Source organism: Bos taurus, chromosome 17 (assembly GCF_002263795.3).
Source record: "Bos taurus isolate L1 Dominette 01449 registration number 42190680 breed Hereford chromosome 17, ARS-UCD2.0, whole genome shotgun sequence".
In the NCBI taxonomy this organism is placed as follows: Eukaryota; Metazoa; Chordata; class Mammalia; order Artiodactyla; family Bovidae; genus Bos; species Bos taurus.
The window spans coordinates 17,349,826-17,371,496 of NC_037344.1; the positions used below are offsets into that span (position 1 = coordinate 17,349,826).

The following is a 21,671-nucleotide window of genomic DNA, read 5'->3' on the forward strand; positions in this document are numbered from 1 at the left end:
TGCCTTACAACATTAAGTTTTCAGATATGTTGTACAGCAATAATAATCAAAACAAAGAATTTATTTAGAAATTTCTGAGTTATAAAAAATACTGAATGAAAAATACAAAATAATGAACACTTGTCAAGTATGAATTAATCTTCTATTAAATATCAGCTATAAAAAAATCAAAGAGCTCTCAGAACAAATGAATACATATTCTAATTGACAGAAATAAGTTCTCCTTCCTCCATTAGACTGCACATTTTAAAGATATGTACATGTTAAAACCATGAGCCCAAAAGAAGACATATGTGTTCTGTACCCTATAAAAATAAATAAGTGAATCTCAATCAAAAGTATACTTTGAACTGCTAATGTGTTGGTCACTTGAAATATAGAAGTCTCTCAAAGAGTTTATAATCTAGTTGTAAGATACATCAAACCAATATTAATTGGTTTCAAAATATCCCCTCTAAATACTTGCTAATTAGTAAAAGAAGGAGGAAGACACCACTGTAAGCAAGGGATCAAAGTGAACCTCACTGGTAAAGGGATAAATAGAGAGTATGTACCACCTGGTGCAATGAGCAAAACAAGGTATCAGTTCCACTATTGCCAAGTGTATCAATGTTGAGGACCCCTTTACAAAATAACTGCCCTATAATCTTTCAACGCATCAGGGTTACAAAAGTCAAGTAAAGATTGAGGAATTGTCCCAGGCTGAAGGAGGCTAAAGCGACATGACAACTAAATGCAGTGTATGATTCTAACTGGATGCTTTTACTGTCATAAATATAATCAAGAGAACTGGCAAGACTTAAATGCACTTTGAAGATGAGGTGATAGTAATGTACAAATGTCATTCCCCTGACTTTGTTGGTTGTACTGTCATTATGAAGGAGAGAGGCCTTGAGGGTCCTTGTTTGTGGGAAATGCATAGTAAAGTATCCGGGGAGGATGGGGCATTAGATTGTCAGCTTACTCTCAAATAGTTCAGGAGAAAGGATCCTTCTCCATGGACTTTCAAATTTTGGTACTTGAGATTATTTCATAATAAAAGTAAAACTTAAATAAGATATGACTGTGCTGAAGGGTGGGCTTCCCTGGTGGCTCAATGGTAAAGAATCCACCTCCCAGTGCAGGAGATGTGGGTTTAATCCCTGGGTCAGGAAGATTCCTCTGAAAAAGGAAATGGCAACCCACTCCAGTATTCTTTCCTGGGAAATCCCATGGACAGAGGAGCCTGGCGGGAGTCCATGGGGTCGCAAAGAGTCAGACACGACTGAGCAACTAAACAACAAGTGCGGAAGGGTAGCATTTACAATTTAGGCCTTATCTCCCCTGCTCCCCACCCTCTGCCTAGCATGTCCTATAGCCAAATCTACCACTTGCTACATTGTATTTTACTAAGGCAACTGATTGCATGCATCACTAAAAAGGCAGAAGGCAGTAGTGATATTTTGATAGGTGCCCTTAATCCTAGAATCTGAGCAAACTCCAGGAGATAGTGAAGGACGAGGGAAGCCTGGTGTGCTACAGCCCATGGGGTCACAAAGAGTCGGACACAACTGAGCAACTGAACAGCGACAGTCCGAGCACTGGTGCTTTCACATACTTCTCAAAATCAGCACTCCTGTTAGGATTTGTGTTTTATTTCCATATATCAGAAAAACCTTTTAATTTTATCATTAAGAAAAAATATTGCATAAATAGAACATGAAAATGTAATGCTCATAGCCTCTTCACACTACTAAATACATTTTCCCGAGTTTCTCTTCCATCCCAGTCCATATACATAAATTACTTTCACATGGTTATGATCACAACTTGGGTGCAATTTTATACTCTCTATCTCTTGCCTGAGCATACTGCAGTATTATTAGCAAGCTTCAGGGGTGCTTCTTGCCCTCTAATTCCATGATTACATTTTGAAACACTGACCTCATAACATAACTAAGGGGGCCATATTTCATTGTCCAGCACGTGAACTCCTTACTGTTTCCATCTTATCAGGATAGTGCAGTTATGCTATCTGGTAATCTGTGTCCTGATGCGTTGTCATTTAATGAAGGCTTTGAAGTCACTCAGACCTGACTGCTCACCCAGTTCTGTTTCATATTAAGTTGGCCAAAACAGTTGGTTCAATTTCCCCGTAAGATGGTTCAGAAAAACCTGAACGAACTTTTTGGCCAACCCAACACAAATTCCTAAACCTTTTTGAGTCCGAGTCTTCAATCTAAAAAAACAGACGTAATAATATCTATTAATATAATATCCATTAATATAATAATATCTGTTACACTATTTGTGAGAATGAAATAAGACAGTGAATGTGAAATTCTTAGCACAGTGCCTGGAATGTGTTAAAGTCTCAATAAATTTTATTATCATTTATGGAAGGATACATGACAAAATGTGGGCCTACTCCAAATACTTAATTTTGTGACTCTCCTAGTTTAATTGTGATGGATGGTGAGTTATTTTTTAGATGACATCACATATCCAAAAGTTCACTAGTATTTCTAAAGAAACCAACTGATTTTCTCAGTTTCTCCAGAATTGAGAACCTATGGGAAAATTAAAGCGACGACTGACTGATGATCTTTCTCCAATGTCTGCTTTAGTTTTTCTGCATCAGTTCAGTTCAGTTTAGTCGCTCAGTTGTGTCCGACTCTTTGCAACCCCATGAATCACAGCACACCAGGCCTCCCTGTCCATCACCATCTCCCAGAGGTCACTCAAACTCGCATCCATCGAGTCGGTGATGCCATCCAGCCGTCTCATCCTCTGTCGTCCCCTTTTCCTCCTGCCCCCAATCCCTCCCAGCATCAGAGTCTTTTCCAATGAATCAGCTCTTCGTATGAGGTGGCCAAAGTACTGGAGTTTCAGCTTTAGCATCATTCCTTCCAAAGAACACTCAGGGCTGATCTCCTTTAGAATGGACTGGTTGGATCTCCTTGCAGTCCAATGGACTCTCAAGAGTCTTCTCCAATACCACAGTTCAAAAGCATCAATTCTTCAGTGCCCAGCTTTCTTCACAGTCCAACTCTCACATCCATACATGACCACTGAAAAAACCATAGCCTTGACTAGACAGACCTTTGTTGGCAAAGTAATGTCTCTGCTTTTCAATATGCTATCTAGGTTGGTCATAACTTTTCTTCCAAGGAGTAAGTGTCTTTTAATTTCATGGCTGCAATCACCACCTGCAGTGATTTTGGAGCCCCGAAAGATAAAGTCTGACAGTGTTTCCACTGTTTCCCCATCTATTTCCCATGAAGTGATGGCACCAGATGCCATAATCTTCGTTTTCTGAATGTTGAGCTTTAAGCCAACTTTTTCACTCTCCTCTTTCACTTTCATCAAGAGGCTTTTTAGTTCCTCTTCACTTTCTGCCATAAGGGTGGTGTCATCTGCATATCTGAGGTTATTGATATTTCTCCCGTCAATCTTGATTCCAGCTTGTGCTTCTTCCAGCCCAGCGTTTCTCATGATGTACTCTGCATAGAAGTTAAATAAGCAGGGTGACAATATACAGCCTTGACCTACTCCTTTTCCTATTTGGAACCAGTCTGTTGTTCCATGTCCAGTTCTAACTGTTGCTTCCTGACCTGCATACAGGTTTCTCAAGAGGCAGGTCAGGTGGTCTGGTATTCCCATCTCTTTCAGAATTTTCCACAGTCTGCATAGTACCCCTCAAAAAAAGTTTTTAAAAAGCCCTTAAAAATGGAGAATGACAGAAGTATTGCACACAGTTTGCTTTCTAAAGATAACTAGTTCGCTGTGAATTTGCCTAATTTATTTTATGTCAAATGCTTACATACTATGGAAAAAGGATAATGTCTCAACTTAACAAAATGAACCAATAAAAGAGTTACTGCTTTCTTAGCAGAAAAATTCTACAAAATATATACTTTGGGAAATTCCTTGAAATATAGGTAATTGTATATTTAATGATCACTGAGTATTTCACAGAAAGGCACTGGCTGAGAAATTCAGTCTGCCTTAATTATAACTGCCAACTGTTCAGTTGCTCAAATTATACATCAACTATGTTTTATTTAACATAAACATAGAAATTCTGTTCTTACAGTATTTGAAAGCAGAAGGGCCAGGAGTCCACTGTACATTGAGGAACACTGTCCTGGCACAAAGCTCAGGCCATTTAAAATACTAAAATTAAAAAAGGTAAAATAAAATAAAATAAAATAAAAAAGGTAAGGAACATTGTTGAAAAAAATCTCCTAAATACTTCTATAAACAAATCTTTCTGAATAGTTATTATAACCTTGGAAAAACGCACTAACCTTGCCAGCAGCAACGCAAATGAAGGCTTAGTATTCACACAGATGGGCAAGTCAGAGTTGTCTTTTGTCTGTTGGGAAAAGGGAGTGAAGAATCTCAGAATGGATAAGAAAGGACGAATATGTCTTAAAATGCAAGCTTTTCCCAACAGTTTTTAGAGTGTCATGGTACCAGCAAGGAGAAAACCACGCATGTGCACAGCCAAAATCATTAAGCTGACAATGAAATACATGTGTGAAAAAACAGGGAAACAATGATTAAATGGGGAAGCAAGCCAGTAAGGGCTAAAAAGAGGCTACTCTTTGCCATGAGCATCCCTGGGAGGCTGGTGGACAGAAGACCCAGGTCGTTCTTACAGAAAGGCAGTGAGGGAGGCTCTCTGTTCTCCTGGACCATTCATGTGGGCTGCCACTGAGTCCCTTCTATTTCCAGTGTCAAGTCCAAGGATGAGAAAGAAGGCTGAAGCCTATCCGTGAAAACACAACATGTCTTTCTGAAACAGCTTTTCCAGTAACTGATTCTGTGATTGGAGTAAATACTATTTCCTGTAGGGTCACTGAGAGCTTTGGGATCATTCAAAAATTCTATTTCAAGTGTTGATGAACACAGCTAACGCTGGTCCCTCCAGTCTGCCCTGTTCTTTTAGAGTTAGCCTCCTTCTCTCTGCACTCCAGATTCTCTTTTCTCAGGATCTCTCAGAGGAACTCCAAGGGCCTCTAAGGAAACCAGGCTCTGACCCTCAAATTCTGAACAGATCAGGCAGGCTGGAGGCCTGTGAGGCAAAGTGGTCCAAAGCTCATCCAGTCTAACTGGGGCCTTTGTGATATGAATGTCCACATAAGGAAAATAGCCACATAGGCCCCCTTCTCAGCAGGAAAAGGACCTAGGGAAGGGCAGCATCTCTTTAACTCATGAACTCAGGTAAATAAAATTCATCCTTGATCTTTTGAATCTCATCTGGATTTTTCTGTAGGAAATAGAAATTAGCACAATTATGAAGGATTTCATATAAAATTAACATTCTTTCCCCCATTTTTGTTGTTAATCTAATAAAGGGGCTTCCCTGGTGGCTCAGCAGTAAAGAAGCCACCTGCCAATGCAGAAGATTTGAGTTCGATCCCTGGGTCAGGAAGATCCCTGGAGAAGGGAATGGCAACCCACTCCAGTATTGTTGCCTGGAGAATTCCATGGACAGAAGGGCCTGGCAGGCTACAGTCCATGGGGTCGCAAGAGTCAGACATAACTTAGTGACTAAATCACTGCAATCTAATCTAAGAAAAAACACATTGCTGATGCAGGGCAGTTGATGGGTGGTTTTGTCTTTTAAAGTAATAGTCAAAATACTACTTGTGTTTTGGTAAGAAAATTAGAAAATACTCTAGATTACTGAAAATATTTAGATACTGTCCTAATATTCCATTTCTTAAGCTTGTTTATTAAAACTAGGTTTTGCATTATGCTAGATTATTACAGTTAAGTAGATTTCCTCTGATGGGAGATTTTTTTCACAGAAAGAGCACTTACAATTTCTAGCAATACATTAGTGATCCCAGAGTCATAGCATTCTCAGAAACTACTGAGAAGCAAAATTAATCTCCTTTTGCTTATTAAATCTCTTCTGCTGAGTCTCTAGGGCATTTTACTGGGCCAGAGAGGTATTTTTAATGTCACTATCTATATTATACTCAGCTTGCAGGAAATTAGACTTCACTCAGCCAATGTCATTATCTCTACTCATACGGATCCCAAATGCCAATTAAGATTTGCTGAAACTTTCTGCCATCGTTGGTGCAATGAATACCCTCGTTCAAATCCACAAGAAACATTTCTACTGTACTAGAGATGATCTCTCTTGACATCTCTAAGGATGTCTGAATAATCTTTTAAGTTAATATTCATGGCCAAATTGGTGGATGGTGTAAACTGAGGTGACGTGGGGAGCATATCCGGACCAGCACAAGTGACCAACCCTCTCCTCATCCTTGTGTGCTTACATAAGGATGCCTCCACTCTGAGACTCTCACCAGCACCAAAGCCTCCCGTGAGGTCCAATGTAACCCAGTCGAGCCATTACCAGCAGGGTAGGGGACCTTGGAAAACTGCTGGCTGCAAACACTGGCTCCATTCACCATCAGAAAAAGGCCTGCTCCCTTGTCTCAGGCAAGACTCCTGCTATGGCTCAGTGTGTCTCCCAGCTGAGTAGCCACCAGTCTGTTTCCATCTTTAGCCTGCATTATAATGGAGGGTGAGATGAAAAGGAATACAGGCCCTTGATACCTTTTACTTGGAGTGCTAACTAATGCAGGGCCTCATGTCTGATCTGCTGCATGGCTGAGGGGATGGCAGATGGCCTTCAGAAAGCTTTTCAAACCCACCCTCCTTTCAGCAGGGCATGAGGCAGGTATTGTTACATTTTCTGTACGGCGGTAGAAAGCAGCACCAAATAAAAGCACACAACAATTGTGCCACTTCTCCGGGAAGCTTATTACCACTTTACAATGAAGGCTAATTGGCTGATGCCAAAAGCAGACACAGAAGCAGCTTTGAATATCATCCAGGAGAGTTTTAGCGAGCAGAGTCAGGAAGGAGGCTGAGCCATAAAAGAGGACGGCGTTGAGAAGAACATTGGCAGGGAAAAGGTGAGGGCCAGGATGAAGACGAAAAAGAAGAGCTGTCTTATTTGTATCAGAAAAGAATCATGCTCTTGTTAAAAGAGTTTGTTCATCCACACTTCCCCCTTCTACCACAAGCCTCTTTATCAGGAGGACGTCAACAGTCAGTCCTGGCTTATAGAGCAGTGGCCACAGGATGCTGCTGTTACCATGACAACCGATGTGAACAAATCTTGGAGCCTTTCAAGAAACTTGTGGGTGATCTCCTTGAAGTGGGCAAAGGAGGAACTAAAAAATACTGAGCACTTACTGTAAACCAGACTGTTTCAGGAAACTTCCTTTATTATTTCATTTAATCTTCAAAACAATTCTGAGACATATTGTTAGGATCATTTCACAGCTGAGGAAACTGAGGCTCAGGGATGTTAAATAACTCGCTCAAAGTCCAACGGACTCAAACCCAGGCATTTCTGACTCCCAAGTTCAAGCCCTTTCTGCCATGCTACTCTGATCTGAGCTGATTCTCCAAATAGCCAGGTCCTGTCTACTATCTGGTATGTGATGGTAGTGGTCAAAAAATGTTTTCTGAAAGCAGAACTAAACTGGCCTGGAAGTGGAGATAGGAAAGAAATGATTTAAGAAAGTTGACCCTAGGAGTCGATTCTTGGCTAGGGGCCTTCATCCCAGTGTACACAGAAACTCAATCAAAATTATTTGGCAAAAATGTTTTGAGCATCTATTAGGTACCAGACATTGGGTTAGGTGCCAGAAATACACAGTTTAAAACCCAGATTCCATCTTTTAGCAGCTCACAGTCTCTTGGCAGAGGGTAGAGGGGCTCATATACATACAAGCTCGTAAAATATGCTATGAAAAATGTAAGCTTGGAGTTTTCAGGAAGGAGAAAGGAAACCTTAATCAGTATGGGAAGGTCAAGGAAGGTTTCCTGGAGAAAGTGATGCCTGGGTGGGTTCTTAAAGAATAATCAGGAATTAGCCAGGTAAGAAAGGGTGAGTGGTATTATTCCAGGCAAAGAGCAGTGCGAGCAAAGTCCAGAGGCATGAAACAGACAACGTGTCCATAGGACATTAAGAGTTTCCTACTGAGCTGAAGCCATGTGGCAGGAAATGACACTGAAGAGATAGGCAGAGCCAGGAAGAGGGAGACTTTAAATGCCACGTTAAGTGTTTTGAACTTCATCCAGCAGGGGATGCAAGGCATCGATCGGTCTTTGCAGGGAGAGGGAGTGATATGGTCAGTGTGGAGGAGAGATTTGAAGGGATAAGAACTGAAATAGGAAGAACAGTTGGGCAGTTGATGCTGTGGTTTATGTGGGAGATAATGGGGCCTAATCAGGGAAGTGGTGATAGGGGTAGAGAAGGCCAGATTGATTTGAAAAACATTTTCAAGGTCAAGTCAACAGGAATAAGCAATTTGATTGGGTTGTGAGAAATAAGAATGGGACAATGGCATGTGAATTTCTCGCTTAAGGAACCAGGTGGATGATGGGACCATTCATTAAAATTATGAATCAGGAGTGGGAACAGATTAGGGGATGCCCATGGGATAAGATGAGATCATTTGACAACTGGGACATAGCTAGGTATTTAGCAAGCAGTTGAATTATGAATCAGAAGCTCAAAACAGAGATAAATCATGAAGATTTGAGAAGTCTGAAAATAGATTCTTCTGCAGTCACTTCTGTTCTGAAGATGTGTTTTGTTTGGACTTCCATGATATTGTTTTTAAAATCAGGATTAGGTGGAAAACATGGAAGAATCAGGAAGTTGCCCATCCCCCCCAAAACAGAATCTGTATTTTGGGTGTCTCTTGAAAATTCTGCTTTTTTTGCATTTCTGTTCTTTCATGACAATAGTCAGCTAGAAGCAGGAAGAAGCGGGGCTCTCTGAGGAGGCCACATGCTCTGCAGAAGCCTCTGTCCTCACCTGGCTGGGCCCCTGGCTCAGGGCTCAGCATTGTTTGCTATCTCATCACTGTTGCCTTTCTTACAGTAGAGTTAAGAGAAAAGTAAACTTTTCTTGTTCTCTTATCCTAGTTAAATGTAGAAAATTAAATATAGTCCAAGAGGACGGTGTTTCAAGAAAAAAGGTGTTGAGAAATGAATAATGTTCCCATATATTTGATGTGCAAACAATGCATATCCTTGTTGAAAGAATTAAACTTGAGATATCACTGTGAAATAAACCGTGTTAATATTACTGTCTGCTGTATTTAAAAGATGTGTAATGACTTCCCATTTGTTTGTATCTCCTTTAATTTCTTTCATCACTGTTTTGTAAATTTCAGGGTATAAGTCTTTAATATTGTTAAAATGTCCATACCACCCAAAGCAATCTACATACTCAATGCAGTTTTTATCAAAATCTCAAAGGCATTTTTTACAGAAGTAGAAAAAACGATTCTAAAATTAATATGAGACCACAAAAGACCCCAAATAGCCCCAAAAATCTTGAGAGAAAAAAAAGAACAAAGCTAGAAGTATCACACTTCCTGATTTCAGTGTAATAAAATATATATTACAAAGGCATAGAAATTAAAATAGTAAAAAAAAAAAAAAAAAAACTTATGGTACTGACATAAAGACATACACACCACCCTATAGAATACAGAGTCCAGAAATACATCCATACGTGTAGGTCAACTAATCTTCAACAGGGTGCCAAGAACATGCAATGGGGAAAGAATAATCTCTTTAATAACTAGTGTTAGGAAAACTGTTCACACACAGAAAAGTGAAGACCTTTATCTTACGCCATACACAAAAGTCAACTTAAAGTGGATTAAAGACTTAAATGTAAGACCAAAAGCTATAAAACCCCTAGAAGAAACTGTAGAGGAAAAGCTTTGTGACACTGGTCTTGGCAATAATTTCACAGATATGACACCAAAAGCAGAGGTGACGATGCACAAATAGACAAGGAAGACTACATCAATGAAAACACTCCTTCACAAGAAAGGAAGCAATCACTGGGATATAAAAGAAACCCGCAGAATGGGGGGAAATATTTGCAAATGGTATAACTGGTCATTTAAAAGGCTGATTTATACTAAAATATGTAAGGAGCTCCTCAATTACAAAAACATTGATAACCCAGTTAAAAATGGGCAAAAGACTTCGACAGACATTTCCTTAGAGAAGACATAAACATGGCCAACAGGTAAGTGAGAAGATGCTCAATATGACTAATCATCAGTGAAATGCAAATCAAAATCATAATGAGATCTTACCCAACACCTGTTACGATGGCAATCAAAATAAAAAGCCTCCAAAGACTACAAGTGTTGGTAAGAATATGGAGAAAGTAAAACACTTTACACTACTGAAGGGAATCTAACATGATGCAGCCACTATGGAAAACAGTATTGAGATTCCTCAGAAACTTAAAAATGGAACTACCGTATGATTGGTAATCCCACTTCTGGATATTTACTCAAAATAATTGAAATCAGGATCTTGAAGAGATATTAGCACTCTCATATTCACTGCTGTACTAGTCACAATAGCTTAGATGTGGAAACAACCCAAACATCAATCAACAGATGACTGGATAAACAAAAATGTGATATATGTATACAATGGAATATTATTCAGCCTTAAAAAAGAAAGAAGTCCTGCAATATGTCACAGTTGGATCAACCCTGTGGACGTTATACTAGGTGAAATAAGCCAGCCACAGAAGGACAAATGCTGTATGATTCCACTCATATGAGGTATCTAAAATAGACTCAGAAGCACAAAACAGAATGATGACTGCAGGGGCTGGGGCGAGAGGAAAGAGGCAATTGCTCGTCAACAGGTATAACATTTCAGGAATGTAAGACTATTCTAGAGATTTCATGAATAGCGTTGTGTCTGTGGTTAATGCTACTGTATTGTTAACTTAAAAATGTGTTAGGGAGGACTTCTCTGATGGTCCAGTGATTAAGAATCCACCTGCAGGGGACACAGGTTCAATCCCTAGTCTGGGAATGATCCTACATGCTGCAGGGCAGCTAAGCCCAAGAGCTGCAACTACTGAAGCCCGGGCACCTAGAGCCTGTGCTCTGCAACTAGAGAAATCGCCCGAGTGAGAAGCCTACAGCCGGAGAGTAGCCCCTGCTCACTGCAACTAGAGAAAGCCCATGCACAGCAAAGAAGACCCAGCGCGGCCAAAAATAAATAAACAATTTCCTAAAGGAGTATTTTAAAAACCTGTTAAGGAAGTAGATCTCATGTTAAATCTTCTTACCACATTAAAAGTAAGAAGTTTAAAAACAAAAAGATACATAATGGGAAAACCTAATAAACTGAAATAAGTATAGAAATTTCAATAGTTTGTTTAGGAAACTGCGTGAAATAAACAATGACAGGCCATTGCCTCTTTCCTACAGATACACTGCTTGGCCGTAAAGGAGTTTATTTTACAAGCTCTGTTTTAGGGTCACTGGTATATAGCATGGACAGTAAGAATGCAACAAGAGAGAGAAGAAAAGCAGGCCAAGAGCGGAATCTTGGGGAAAGACTTAAATAGTACCACTTAGACCAGAGATTCCCAAACTACCTTGGTTCACCATGCCCTTCATTTTAAGTAATTTTTTCAGGGCTCCAAGGCCAAGAGAGATACCAAACAGTTCCAGAAATTAAGTATTCACGTCCAAATACCTTAATAAGTGTTTATGTCCTTAAAACTTAGTAATCATTTAAAAAAAAAAATACTGCATCTAAGCTGAAAGACATTTCAGTTTCTTTAAAATTTCATTCTTCAGTAACAGCTTACCTAATGGGATGTGTGGGCCTTCTGGGCACTTCACAACTTTGCCAGCCTGCTCAAACTGACACCCTTATTACCTGTTCTACATGGATTTTTACACAGAACTTGCTTTTTATCACACCAACAGCAGGAAAGCCAGCATGGAAAGAGATGTTATTGAAAGAAATGCAGTTCAGTCTAATGTGAAATTGTGAACAAGCTGCATTTGTTTCATAATAATTTGTCTTCCTGTTTTTATTTATCAAGCACCAAGAACCTCTTATTAACAATAGTGAACCAGTATCCACACATCAAATTGATACACTTATCTCCAAAAGCCAGAGAACATGGGGTTTCAGTTCTTTCCTGCCACAAGTACAGGAGCAACTTCCATTTTCCATGTTGGAATGTTGAAACAGCAGAATTAGAGCTAGTGCCTCAAGTCCACTGCTGGTTCCCACGCTGGACCACCCCTGAAGGCCCCTGATGCCCTGAGATTCTGTGACATCTACAACCAGGAATGAGGAGGCTTTGAGTCAGATCCAGGAGCCCTCAAAGCCCTCCCTCCACTGCCACCTCTCACACTAACAAGGGTATCCTGCTTACTCCGTCCCAGTTTATCAGTTTATTCTGAGTCTATGCCCCTGGCCTCAGACTCGGTTAGCAAGCAACTTCGATGGAGACCCTCTCCATTGGCAGCCGTGAATTGGACACCTGAGTTCAAATCCCCGCCCTCGTCTCTTTCAGTCCAGCCGGGAAGCGTGAGGGTGGCAGGGGCTGAGACACAGGCGGCAGAGTTGAGGCTGTGCCCTAGGCTGGATGAAAGACCTCGGTTTCACAAAGACTCCTTCTCCACCTTGCTGACCATCGCTTTCAGGCCCAGCCCATGTTACAGGCGAGAAAGAATCCTCTCCCGGGATGGGGGGCGAATTCGGAGCAAGCCAGCAGTCTGAAGGAGCTGCACCCGCCCATGGCATATAGGACTCCCCAAGCGCATGCCCAGCGCTCTTCGTGCCTTCTAGAAGCTAAGGAGCAAGTTTCCCTGGTCTTTGTTCCCTTCCCTGCCTTCTCCAGCCCTGTCATTTTTCTAAAACGCCCTGATGGGAACATGTGAAGGCCAGCGGTATCCCTATTCTTCGACAAACCCCGGACCTTGTTGTACCTTTCCTCCCGTCGTAAAGGCCGAAAATGCTCCTCTTTGATTTTTCAAAGCCCTCAGCATGTTTATGCGGTGCCAGGAGGGGAAGCTGGCTGGCAGTTCGTGCTAATTGTCTGGCCGCACTTTAGAAAGAGGCTTTTTGAATCTGAGCATTTAGGGAGAAAGTGGAGAAGCGTGGCTGTATGAAAGAGCAATTGATGTTAAATATTCATGCTCTGCTCTCGGTTAATCAAAATCAGTAACCCCCATTGCTTAGCTGAGTCTTGCTGGCTTCTATTAATAACTATGATTTTGCTGAGGGAACTTGGATACAAAACAGTGCCACTAATACACATGCACACACACAATGCGTGGGTGCTTAGAGGTGTGAAGTCTTTCCAGTTAACATTGTGCAAGGCGCAGGAGATGCGGGTTCAACCCTGGATGTGGAAGACCCCTGGAGGAGGAAATAGCAACCCACTCCAGCAATTCTTGCCTGTAAAATTCATGGACAGAGGAACCTGGCCAGTTACAGTTCATGGGGTCACAAAGAGTCAGACAGGACTGAGTGACTGAGCACGCACTCCCAAGTCAGACAGTGCCTGTTTTCTCACCAGTGTTGAATGAGCTGTAGTTATCCCTTCCATCAGCATATTAGAAACACCACTCCCTTCTTTTTCCTTCTTGCATGTGGAATTCAGCAAACTTTGTCCTTGCTTAAAAACCAGACATGTTCTGTGACAGATTTTAAAGCAAATTGCAGAGTATCCTAATTCATTTACCAGAAATGATGAAATTTCACAGAACAGAGAAGAAATGGACTATAATTGAACAAATTCAGGTAATAATATCATAGGTTGCTTTAGTAACAACTTTAAGATCATGTTTCCTGAGCCTCCAGGAAATAAACATTTTATATTTTTATTTGTTGATTGATTTTTAAAGTACATGTAATTCAACCACAGGAGCTTTTAAAATAATCACTGAATTTTAAAGGAAAAAGAAAAATAGCTCTTAAACATTTTTTTTTGTTTTATATTTGTAGCTATATTTTTTCTACAATGACTATGTTTTACCATCATAATAAAAACAATAACAATTATTGTTTTACAAAGCTGCTAAGCATTTGCTGAATTTTATGTTTCGGAAGTCATCAGTTTCTTCCTTACCTGTGTCATCTGCAAGAGAAATGTTGGTGAAGGCACGGTCCTCCTCTTCCTCTTCCTCTTTGCTGGACCCATCCATCTTGCTCACTTTCAGGCCTGTTAGTGACAAGTATGAGGGCAGAGGACAATGGCTGTTCCCTTATGTGATCACCCTGGTTAAATCATTAATACACGAGCGTCCACGCAGGTGCTATCTGATACTTGTAAGAGCCACCCTCTTCCTGTTTGCCACCTAAGGAGTTCTTACTGAGTATTGCAGACCTAACCGGAAATGATGAGAGGTTAGGTCTGCAGGTTAAAGAGTTACAACCCTTTACTTGAAGCTGTTGAACTGGCACTCCTGCTGTACTCTGGCTGGGTGCCAAATCCAGTGTCAGCTTCCTTAGACTGAATTGCCTGAGAACATTGCCCCAGAAGCCCTGCAGTGAGGTTGGGGAGGGGGAAGTGTATTTTATGTGATCAATACATCTTTTAGACGCCTACATAAACTTCTTAGGGATTTGGGTCAGTGACCTATTAGCATGACTTGGTTCAGTTCAGTTCAGTCACTCAGTCGTGTCCGACTCTTTGAGACCCCATGAATTGCAGCACGTCAGGCCTCCCTGTCCATCACCAGCTCCCGCAGTTCACTCAGACTCACGTCCATCGAGTCAGTGATGCCATCCAGCCATCTCATCCTCTGTCGTCCCCTTCTCCTCCTGCCCCAAATCCCTCCCAGCATCGGAGTCTTTTCCAATGAGTCAACTCCTCGCATGAGGTGGCCAAAGTACTGGAGTTTCAGCTTTAGCATCATTCCTTCCAAAGAAATCCCAGGGCTGATCTCCTTCAGAATGGACTGGTTGGATCTCCTTGCAGTCCAAGGGACTCTCAAGAGTCTTCTCCAACACCACAGTTCAAAAGCATCAATTCTTTGGCGCTCAGCCTTCTTCACAGTCCAACTCTCACATCCATACATGACCACTGGAAAAACCATAGCCTTGACTAGATGGACCTTTGTTGGCAAAGTAATGTCTCTGCTTTTGAATATGCTATCTAGGTTGGTCATAACTTTCCTTCCAAGGAGTAAGCGTCTTTTAATTTCATGGCTGCAGTCACCATCTGCAGTGGTTTTGGAGACCAAAAAAATAAAGTCTGACAGTGTTTCCACTGTTTCCCCATCTATTTCCCATGAAGTGATGGCACCAGATGCCATGATCTTCGTTTTCTGAATGTTGAGCTTTAAGCCAACTTTTTCACTCTCCTCTTTCACTTTCATCAAGAGGCTTTTGAGTTCCTCTTCACTTTCTGCCATAAGGGTGGTGTCATCTGCATATCTGAAGTTATTGATATTTCTCCTGTCAATCTTGAGTCCAGCATGTGCTTCTTCCAGCCCAGCGATTCTCATGATGTATTCTGCATATAAGTTAAATAAGCAGGGTGACAATATACAGCTTGACGAACTCCTTTTCCTATTTGGAACCAGTCTGTTGTTCCATGTCCAGTTCTAACTGTTGCTTCCTGACCTGCATACAAATTTCTTAAGAGGCAGGTCAGGTGGTCTGGTATTCACAGAGTCTCAATTTCCTGTCCTTTACCAAGATGTCTTATGTAAGGATTAAACATAAATAAAAATCATTTGATACGTGTCAACTATAATAATGACCCTAAACGATATGTGAGGGACTAAGATTCTATACATATTAAGCCCATCAATGCTCTTTCATATTACTGTATATGTACCTCACTCCATGAAAGCTTGTTAAAATGTCAGGATCTCCTTTCTCTATTTCTGGAAGGGCCAGCCCTGAAGCCTAGGGCCCTTTGCTAGAGGAGGAAGCCTTTTTTAATAGCTACTTTTCTTTGTCTCTTAATCCCCGTTCATATACGTTGGAGAAGGAAATGGCAATCCACTCCAGCACTCTTGCCTGGAAAATCCCATGGACAGAGGAGCCTGATAGGCTACACAGTCCATGGGGTCGCAAAGAGTTGGACATGACTGAGCGACTTCACTTCAGAATTTTACATCATCACTGTTTGAGGGGTGGAAATCAGACAAACTGATGAAGAATTTCAAGCAGATATTAAAACTGAATTACTGCAGGCCACATTTTGCCCTAAGTGCTTTGATACATGGGATTTTTTTTTTTAATTCATCTGAGTTCATTGTTGCTTTATCAGGCAAAATGGATGTAAGCTGTTGGAAATCCTGAATACTAAAAGTTAAATTCACTAGAATAGAATTCCCCCTAATTTTCCAATTCTATCCTACACATATTTGTGATTGCCTATTTGATACACCTGGGGAACTTTGGAAGGCTTAAAGTAAGAAATAATTATTGCTGTTAATAAGCTTAGTAAAAAGCTCGAAAGCAAGAGTCCTTGAGGTTTAGAGAAGGTAAAGATCTTGAAAGGCTTAGAGAAGATGACATTTGAGATGCATGACTGGTGACAAGTGTCATCCAAAAGGCAAAAAATGGCCAGATGGTGAGTGCTTTCTTGGTGAAGGGGCATGGGCAAAGGCTCAGAAATGCAGAAGCACAAGGCACATTTGGAAACCAAGAGTGGAAGATACAAGCAGCTAAGAGGTAGGAGATCAAACCAGTCAGTCCTAAAGGAAATCAACCCTGAATATTCATTACAAGAACTGTTGCTAGGCTCCGATACTTTGGCCACCTGATGTGAAGAGCCGATTCACTGGAAAAGACCCTGATGCTGGGAAAGATTGAAGGCGAAAGGAGAAGGGGGAGACAGAGGCTGAGATAGTTAGAAAGCATCACCGACTCAATGAACATGAATTTGAGCAAATTCTGGAAGATAGTGGAGGACAGAGGAGCCTGGTGTGCTACAGCCCATGGGGTTGTAAAGAGTCAGACACGACTTAAGTGACTGAACAACCACAAGAGATAGGAGATTAAAAAAAAAAAAAAAGATAGGAGATAAGACTGCAGCATATAGGTTAAGTTCAAAGCTAAGAGAGCTTGAATGCCAAACTGTGTTAGTCCAAGTCCTCTAAGAATCTGACACTAAGGTGAGATTTAAAGGGAAGGAAACAGGAAAGGCTGCAAGAGCCATCAGACCATGATGCAGAACTGACCCAGAGTGAAGACAAAGCAGAATAGGAAGTCTAGCTTGTCCTTCAGAGCAAGGAAATTTCAACAAGGTTGTCAAAGAGTACTTGAGCCAAAGTTGACCATAAGAGGAGTCCTTTGCCTCCCAGGAATGACCTCCCTTAGCATTTCTACAGGCACTTAGTTACTGGCTAGGAGCAGCTGATGGGAAGTGAGACCTTATGCAAATACGGTGTTGGTTTTCAGAGCACAGCAGCTGGAGCCCTTCCTCAGTTACAGCAAAGTTGAAGGTCTACAAGGCATATGCTAATGGCCACAATATAAGCTGCTTTTTCAAGCAACTGTATACATAATCATGGAAGCATAGAAATACCTCTTTTGCCTGATCATCCTCTGTCAGTCCTAGAAATAGTAGCACACACTGAAGTAGTTACTATGTGCTAGGCAACAATCCCATGAAGTAGGCACTAATATTATTTGTGCCTATTTTAAAGGTGAGCGAGCTGAGGCATGAAGAGATTAAGTAAAATAATAAGCAACTAAGTAAGGCTAGGATTGTAACCCAGGCCCTCTGGATCCAGGGTCTGTGCTCTTAATCACTACTATCCTTATTCCTGGCAAAGAATTTAGAAACCAAAAGATGTGTTTGGTTTAACTTCTGTATTTGGGTTTTATAACTCGTAGCCAATTATACTTTTTGTTAGGATTAGCTTAGGCACTTGTTTTTGTTGTGGTTATTGTTTTTGTTTGCTTGTTTTTGCCTTCTTTCTGATTACCTTCAGTGACATTTCTCATGAAGTGTCTATCTTCGTGGACAGAGGAGTGACAGAGATAAAAATTCAAGTCTGTCAGCTTTGCTACCATTCCCATAGTCTTTGGGCAAAGTTATGATGGGAAAGATATTCACCGTTAACTAGGGTGGAGAAGTATCTGTGGCAGATATTTACTCCTATGTTTTCTTCTACTAATTTTATTGTTTTAGCTCTTAAGTTTAGGTTGTTGATCCATTTTGAGTTAATTTTTGTACATAGAGTGAGGTAGGGATGCAGCTTCATTCTTTTGCACTTGGATATCCAGTTGCCCCAACACTATTTGTTGAAGAGAATATTCTTTTCTTTATTGAATGGGCTTGATATCCTTGTCAAAAATCAATTGGCCATAATGTTTGGGTTTAATTTCTGGGATCTCAGTTTGATTCCATTGGTACTTATGCCAGTACCACACTGTTTTAATTACTGTAGCTTTGTGATAAGTCTTGAAATCAGGAAGTATGAGTACTATACCTTTTTCTTCTTTAAATAATGTTTTGACTATTTGGGTTCCTTGCGGTTCCATATGAATTTGAAGATCGTATGAATTTGGCAATGAATTCTTAGATTTGACACAAAAATTATGAGCAACAAAAAATAAGTTGGATCTCATAAAAAGTGAAAATATTTATCTAATTAAAAACATTATCAAAACTGAAAAAGCAACCTATAGAATGGAAGAAAATATTTGCAAATTGCATAGCTGATAAAGATTTAATGTCCAGAGTATATAAAGAACTGTTAACAACTCAACCAAAGAGACAAACAACCCAGTTTTTAAAATGGGCAAAGAGCATGAACAGACATTTCTCCAAAAAGATATACAGATGGTCAATAAGCACATGAGAAGATATTCAGTATTAAAAAATAATTAGAAAAAGCAAATCAAAACCACAGTGAGATATCACTTCATACCCCCTAGTATTCAGTTCAGTTCAGTCGCTCAGTCATGTCCAACTCCTCGCGACTCCATGAATCGCAGCAAGCCAGGCCCCCCTGTCCATCACCAACTCCCGGAGTTCACCCAAACTCACGTCCATCGAGTCAGTGATGCCATCCAGCCATCTCATCCTCTGTCGTCCCCTTCTCCTCCTGCCCTCAATCCCTCCCAGCATCAGAGTCTTTTCCAATGAGTCAACTCTTCTCATGAGGTGGCCAAAGTACTGGAGTTTCAGCTTCAGCATCATTCCCTCCAAAGAAATCCCAGGGCTGATCTCCTTCAGAATAGCATTAATAAAAACAACAACAAAAATGGAAAGTAAGTATTGGCAAGGATATGAAGGGATAAGTATCTTTGTACATTGCTGGTGGGAATGTACAATAATGCAGTCACCACGGTAAACATTTTGGCAGTTCCTCCAAAAGCTGAACATAGAGCTGCCATATGACCCAGCAATTCCTCTCCTAGGTATTTACCTATGAGAAATTAAAGCATTTATCCACACAGAAATTTGTATTATAAATATTCATAGCAGCATCCCAAATGCCCATCAATGGATGAATGGAAAAATAGATTGTGATATATGAATACAATGGGATTTTGTTCAATAATAAACAGAAACAAAGTTCTGACACACGATACAACATAGATGGACCTTGAAAACATTATGTTAAGTAAAAGAAGCTAAACAGAAAAAGTCACGTATTATATGATCCTTTTTATATGGTATAACCACAATTGGCAAGTTTACAGAGGTGTAAAACAGGGCATAAAGGAAGGAGGGAATGTGGAGTGATTACCCAACGTGTGTGGGAAATTATTCTGGTTGATTAAAAAGTTTGAAACTAGAGAGGGGTGGTGGCTGATCACATTGGGAATGCACTAAATGTCCCTGATTTGTATTCTTTATTATGCTTCATTGCTTGTCATGTCAATTTCACCTCATTTTTTAAAAAAAGATTAAGAAAATCCAATCAGGAAAAAAAAAAGTCTATGGTTTGCCTGTCTCTCCATAATTGGACTTCCCTAAAGGTTCTAAGTTGGCCACCTGATGTGAAGAGCTGACTCATTTGAGAAGACCCTGATGCTGGGAAGGATTGAGGGCAGGAGAAGGGGATAACAGAGGATGAGATGGTTGGATGGCATCACCGACTCGATGGACATGGGTTTGGGTGAACTCTGGGAGTTGGTGATGGACAGGGAGGCCTGGCGTACTGCGATTCATGGGATCGCAAAGAGTCGGACAAGACTGAGCGACTGAACTGAACTGAACTGAAGGTTCAGATGGTAAAGAATCTGCCTGCAATGTGGGAGACCTGGGTTTGATCCCTGGGTTGGGAAGATCCCCTGGAGCAGGGCATGGCAACTCACTCCAGTATTCTTGCCTAGACAGAGGAGTCTGGGGGCTACAATCCATGGTGTCACAGAGTCAAACATGACTGAGCAACTAACACTTTCTCTCCATAATAAAAAAGAATGAATTGAATTATTTCCTTAAATCATAACATACTCTACAATTTCAAATTCAACATAAGGCTAGTCTACCACATATCATAGAATTAATAAAGCTAGGATGGACCTTGTATCCTCTCTACCATGTCTCATACAATTAATAAGGCTAGGAAGGAGGTTAAGGTAAGGATGTAGAACTTTATTAAAATACAAATCTTCCCTAAAACAGGATTCAAAAGCATGAACATTAGGGTCAAAATAGTTATATAACAAATCATTTTCACTCATTTTAAATGGGGGTGTGTGGGATATAATTGTGTGTGTATAAGTAGGTATGTGCATATCTGCATGTTAATGGGTGTTGGGATAACAGAGCTGAAGAAAATCTAAACTTAAAAGAATTAGTAAACTAACCAGGATTTTCACACTCTTTGTTATTATCTCAAGATTAAACATCAATAATGAAGCACATTGGAAGCTAATGTTTATTGTGGGCTTTCTCAGAGCTTTTTCTAAGCAATGACTCAGGACACATCTCTAAGGGCTCTGAGTACCAATTATGACATCTGGAGTATATGTAATCAGAAGATTCCTGGAGAGAAACTGGCATCTCCGAAGGAGGTGCTAAGCATTCCTCTGCTGTATTAAAGGTTTTCTTTCTTTAGGAGTGATTTCACAAGACTATTTGGATATTTTTGACAAATTAGTGCAAACTGGATTAATTCAACCCAGTAGCTACAAAGGGGGCTAATGTGATGGCAGAACTTTATTCTCAGGGTATGTAGCTAATAATAATAGATTTATTTGTTGAAAATGCTTATCACTATGCTTATCACTATTCTAAGTGTTTACCTGTAACCAGCCTCATTATTGCTTACAACAACCCTATCAGAAAATGGACACACTTGGACAAGATAGTTTGCCAAAGACTCACAACCAAGAAGTGGCAGAGCAAATTCATATCAAGGTAATAAAGGTCTAAAACCCACATTCCAACCACCCTGGTGCATGACCTCTATAATCACAGGTATTAAAATACACAATCTGATTAATATTGGATTTGTATTTCTATGCATTGATTTTAAAGATAAAAATCAAATACTAAAATATGTAAGAAAGGAAATAGGAAATTTTAAATTTATACTCTTCTCTAGGCAAGAAGACAAAGTGGTTTGAGGAAGCTTTACAAATAGCTGAGGAAAGAAGAGGAGCAAAAGGCAAGGGAGAAAAGGAAAGATATGCCCAACTGAATGCAAAGTTCCAGAGAAGAGCAAGCAGAGAAGAAAACCTTCTTAAGTGAACAATGCAAAGAAATAGAAGAAAACAATAGAATGGGAAAGTCTAGAGATCTCTTCCAGAATATTGGAGATCTCAAGAGAAAATTTTATGCAAGGATGGGCACAATAAAGGACAGAAATGGTAAGGCGCTCCCAGAAGCAGAAGAGATTAAGAAGAGGTGGTAAGAATAC

General features: G+C 40.4%; 1 protein-coding gene and 1 long non-coding RNA gene across 4 annotated transcripts in view; one reads left to right on the forward strand and one right to left on the reverse strand.

The window, feature by feature from the left end:
* The window catches only part of SCOC (short coiled-coil protein), a 39,445-nt gene extending 25,363 nt beyond the window's left edge, over positions 1-14,082 (reverse strand). The window contains exon 1 of one of the 2 annotated variants that reach the window (XM_024977042.2): positions 13,958-14,082. In XM_024977042.2, the coding sequence (XP_024832810.1) occupies positions 13,958-14,033 (76 nt within the window). In that variant the 5' untranslated portion in view covers positions 14,034-14,082. The remainder of the gene's footprint in view (positions 1-13,957) is intronic. The other variant, XM_024977043.2, reaches the window with a different exon arrangement.
* The window catches only part of LOC107133280 (uncharacterized), a 136,560-nt gene that overhangs the window by 13,387 nt on the left and 101,502 nt on the right, over positions 1-21,671 (forward strand). The gene's annotated exons all lie outside the window — the stretch shown is intronic.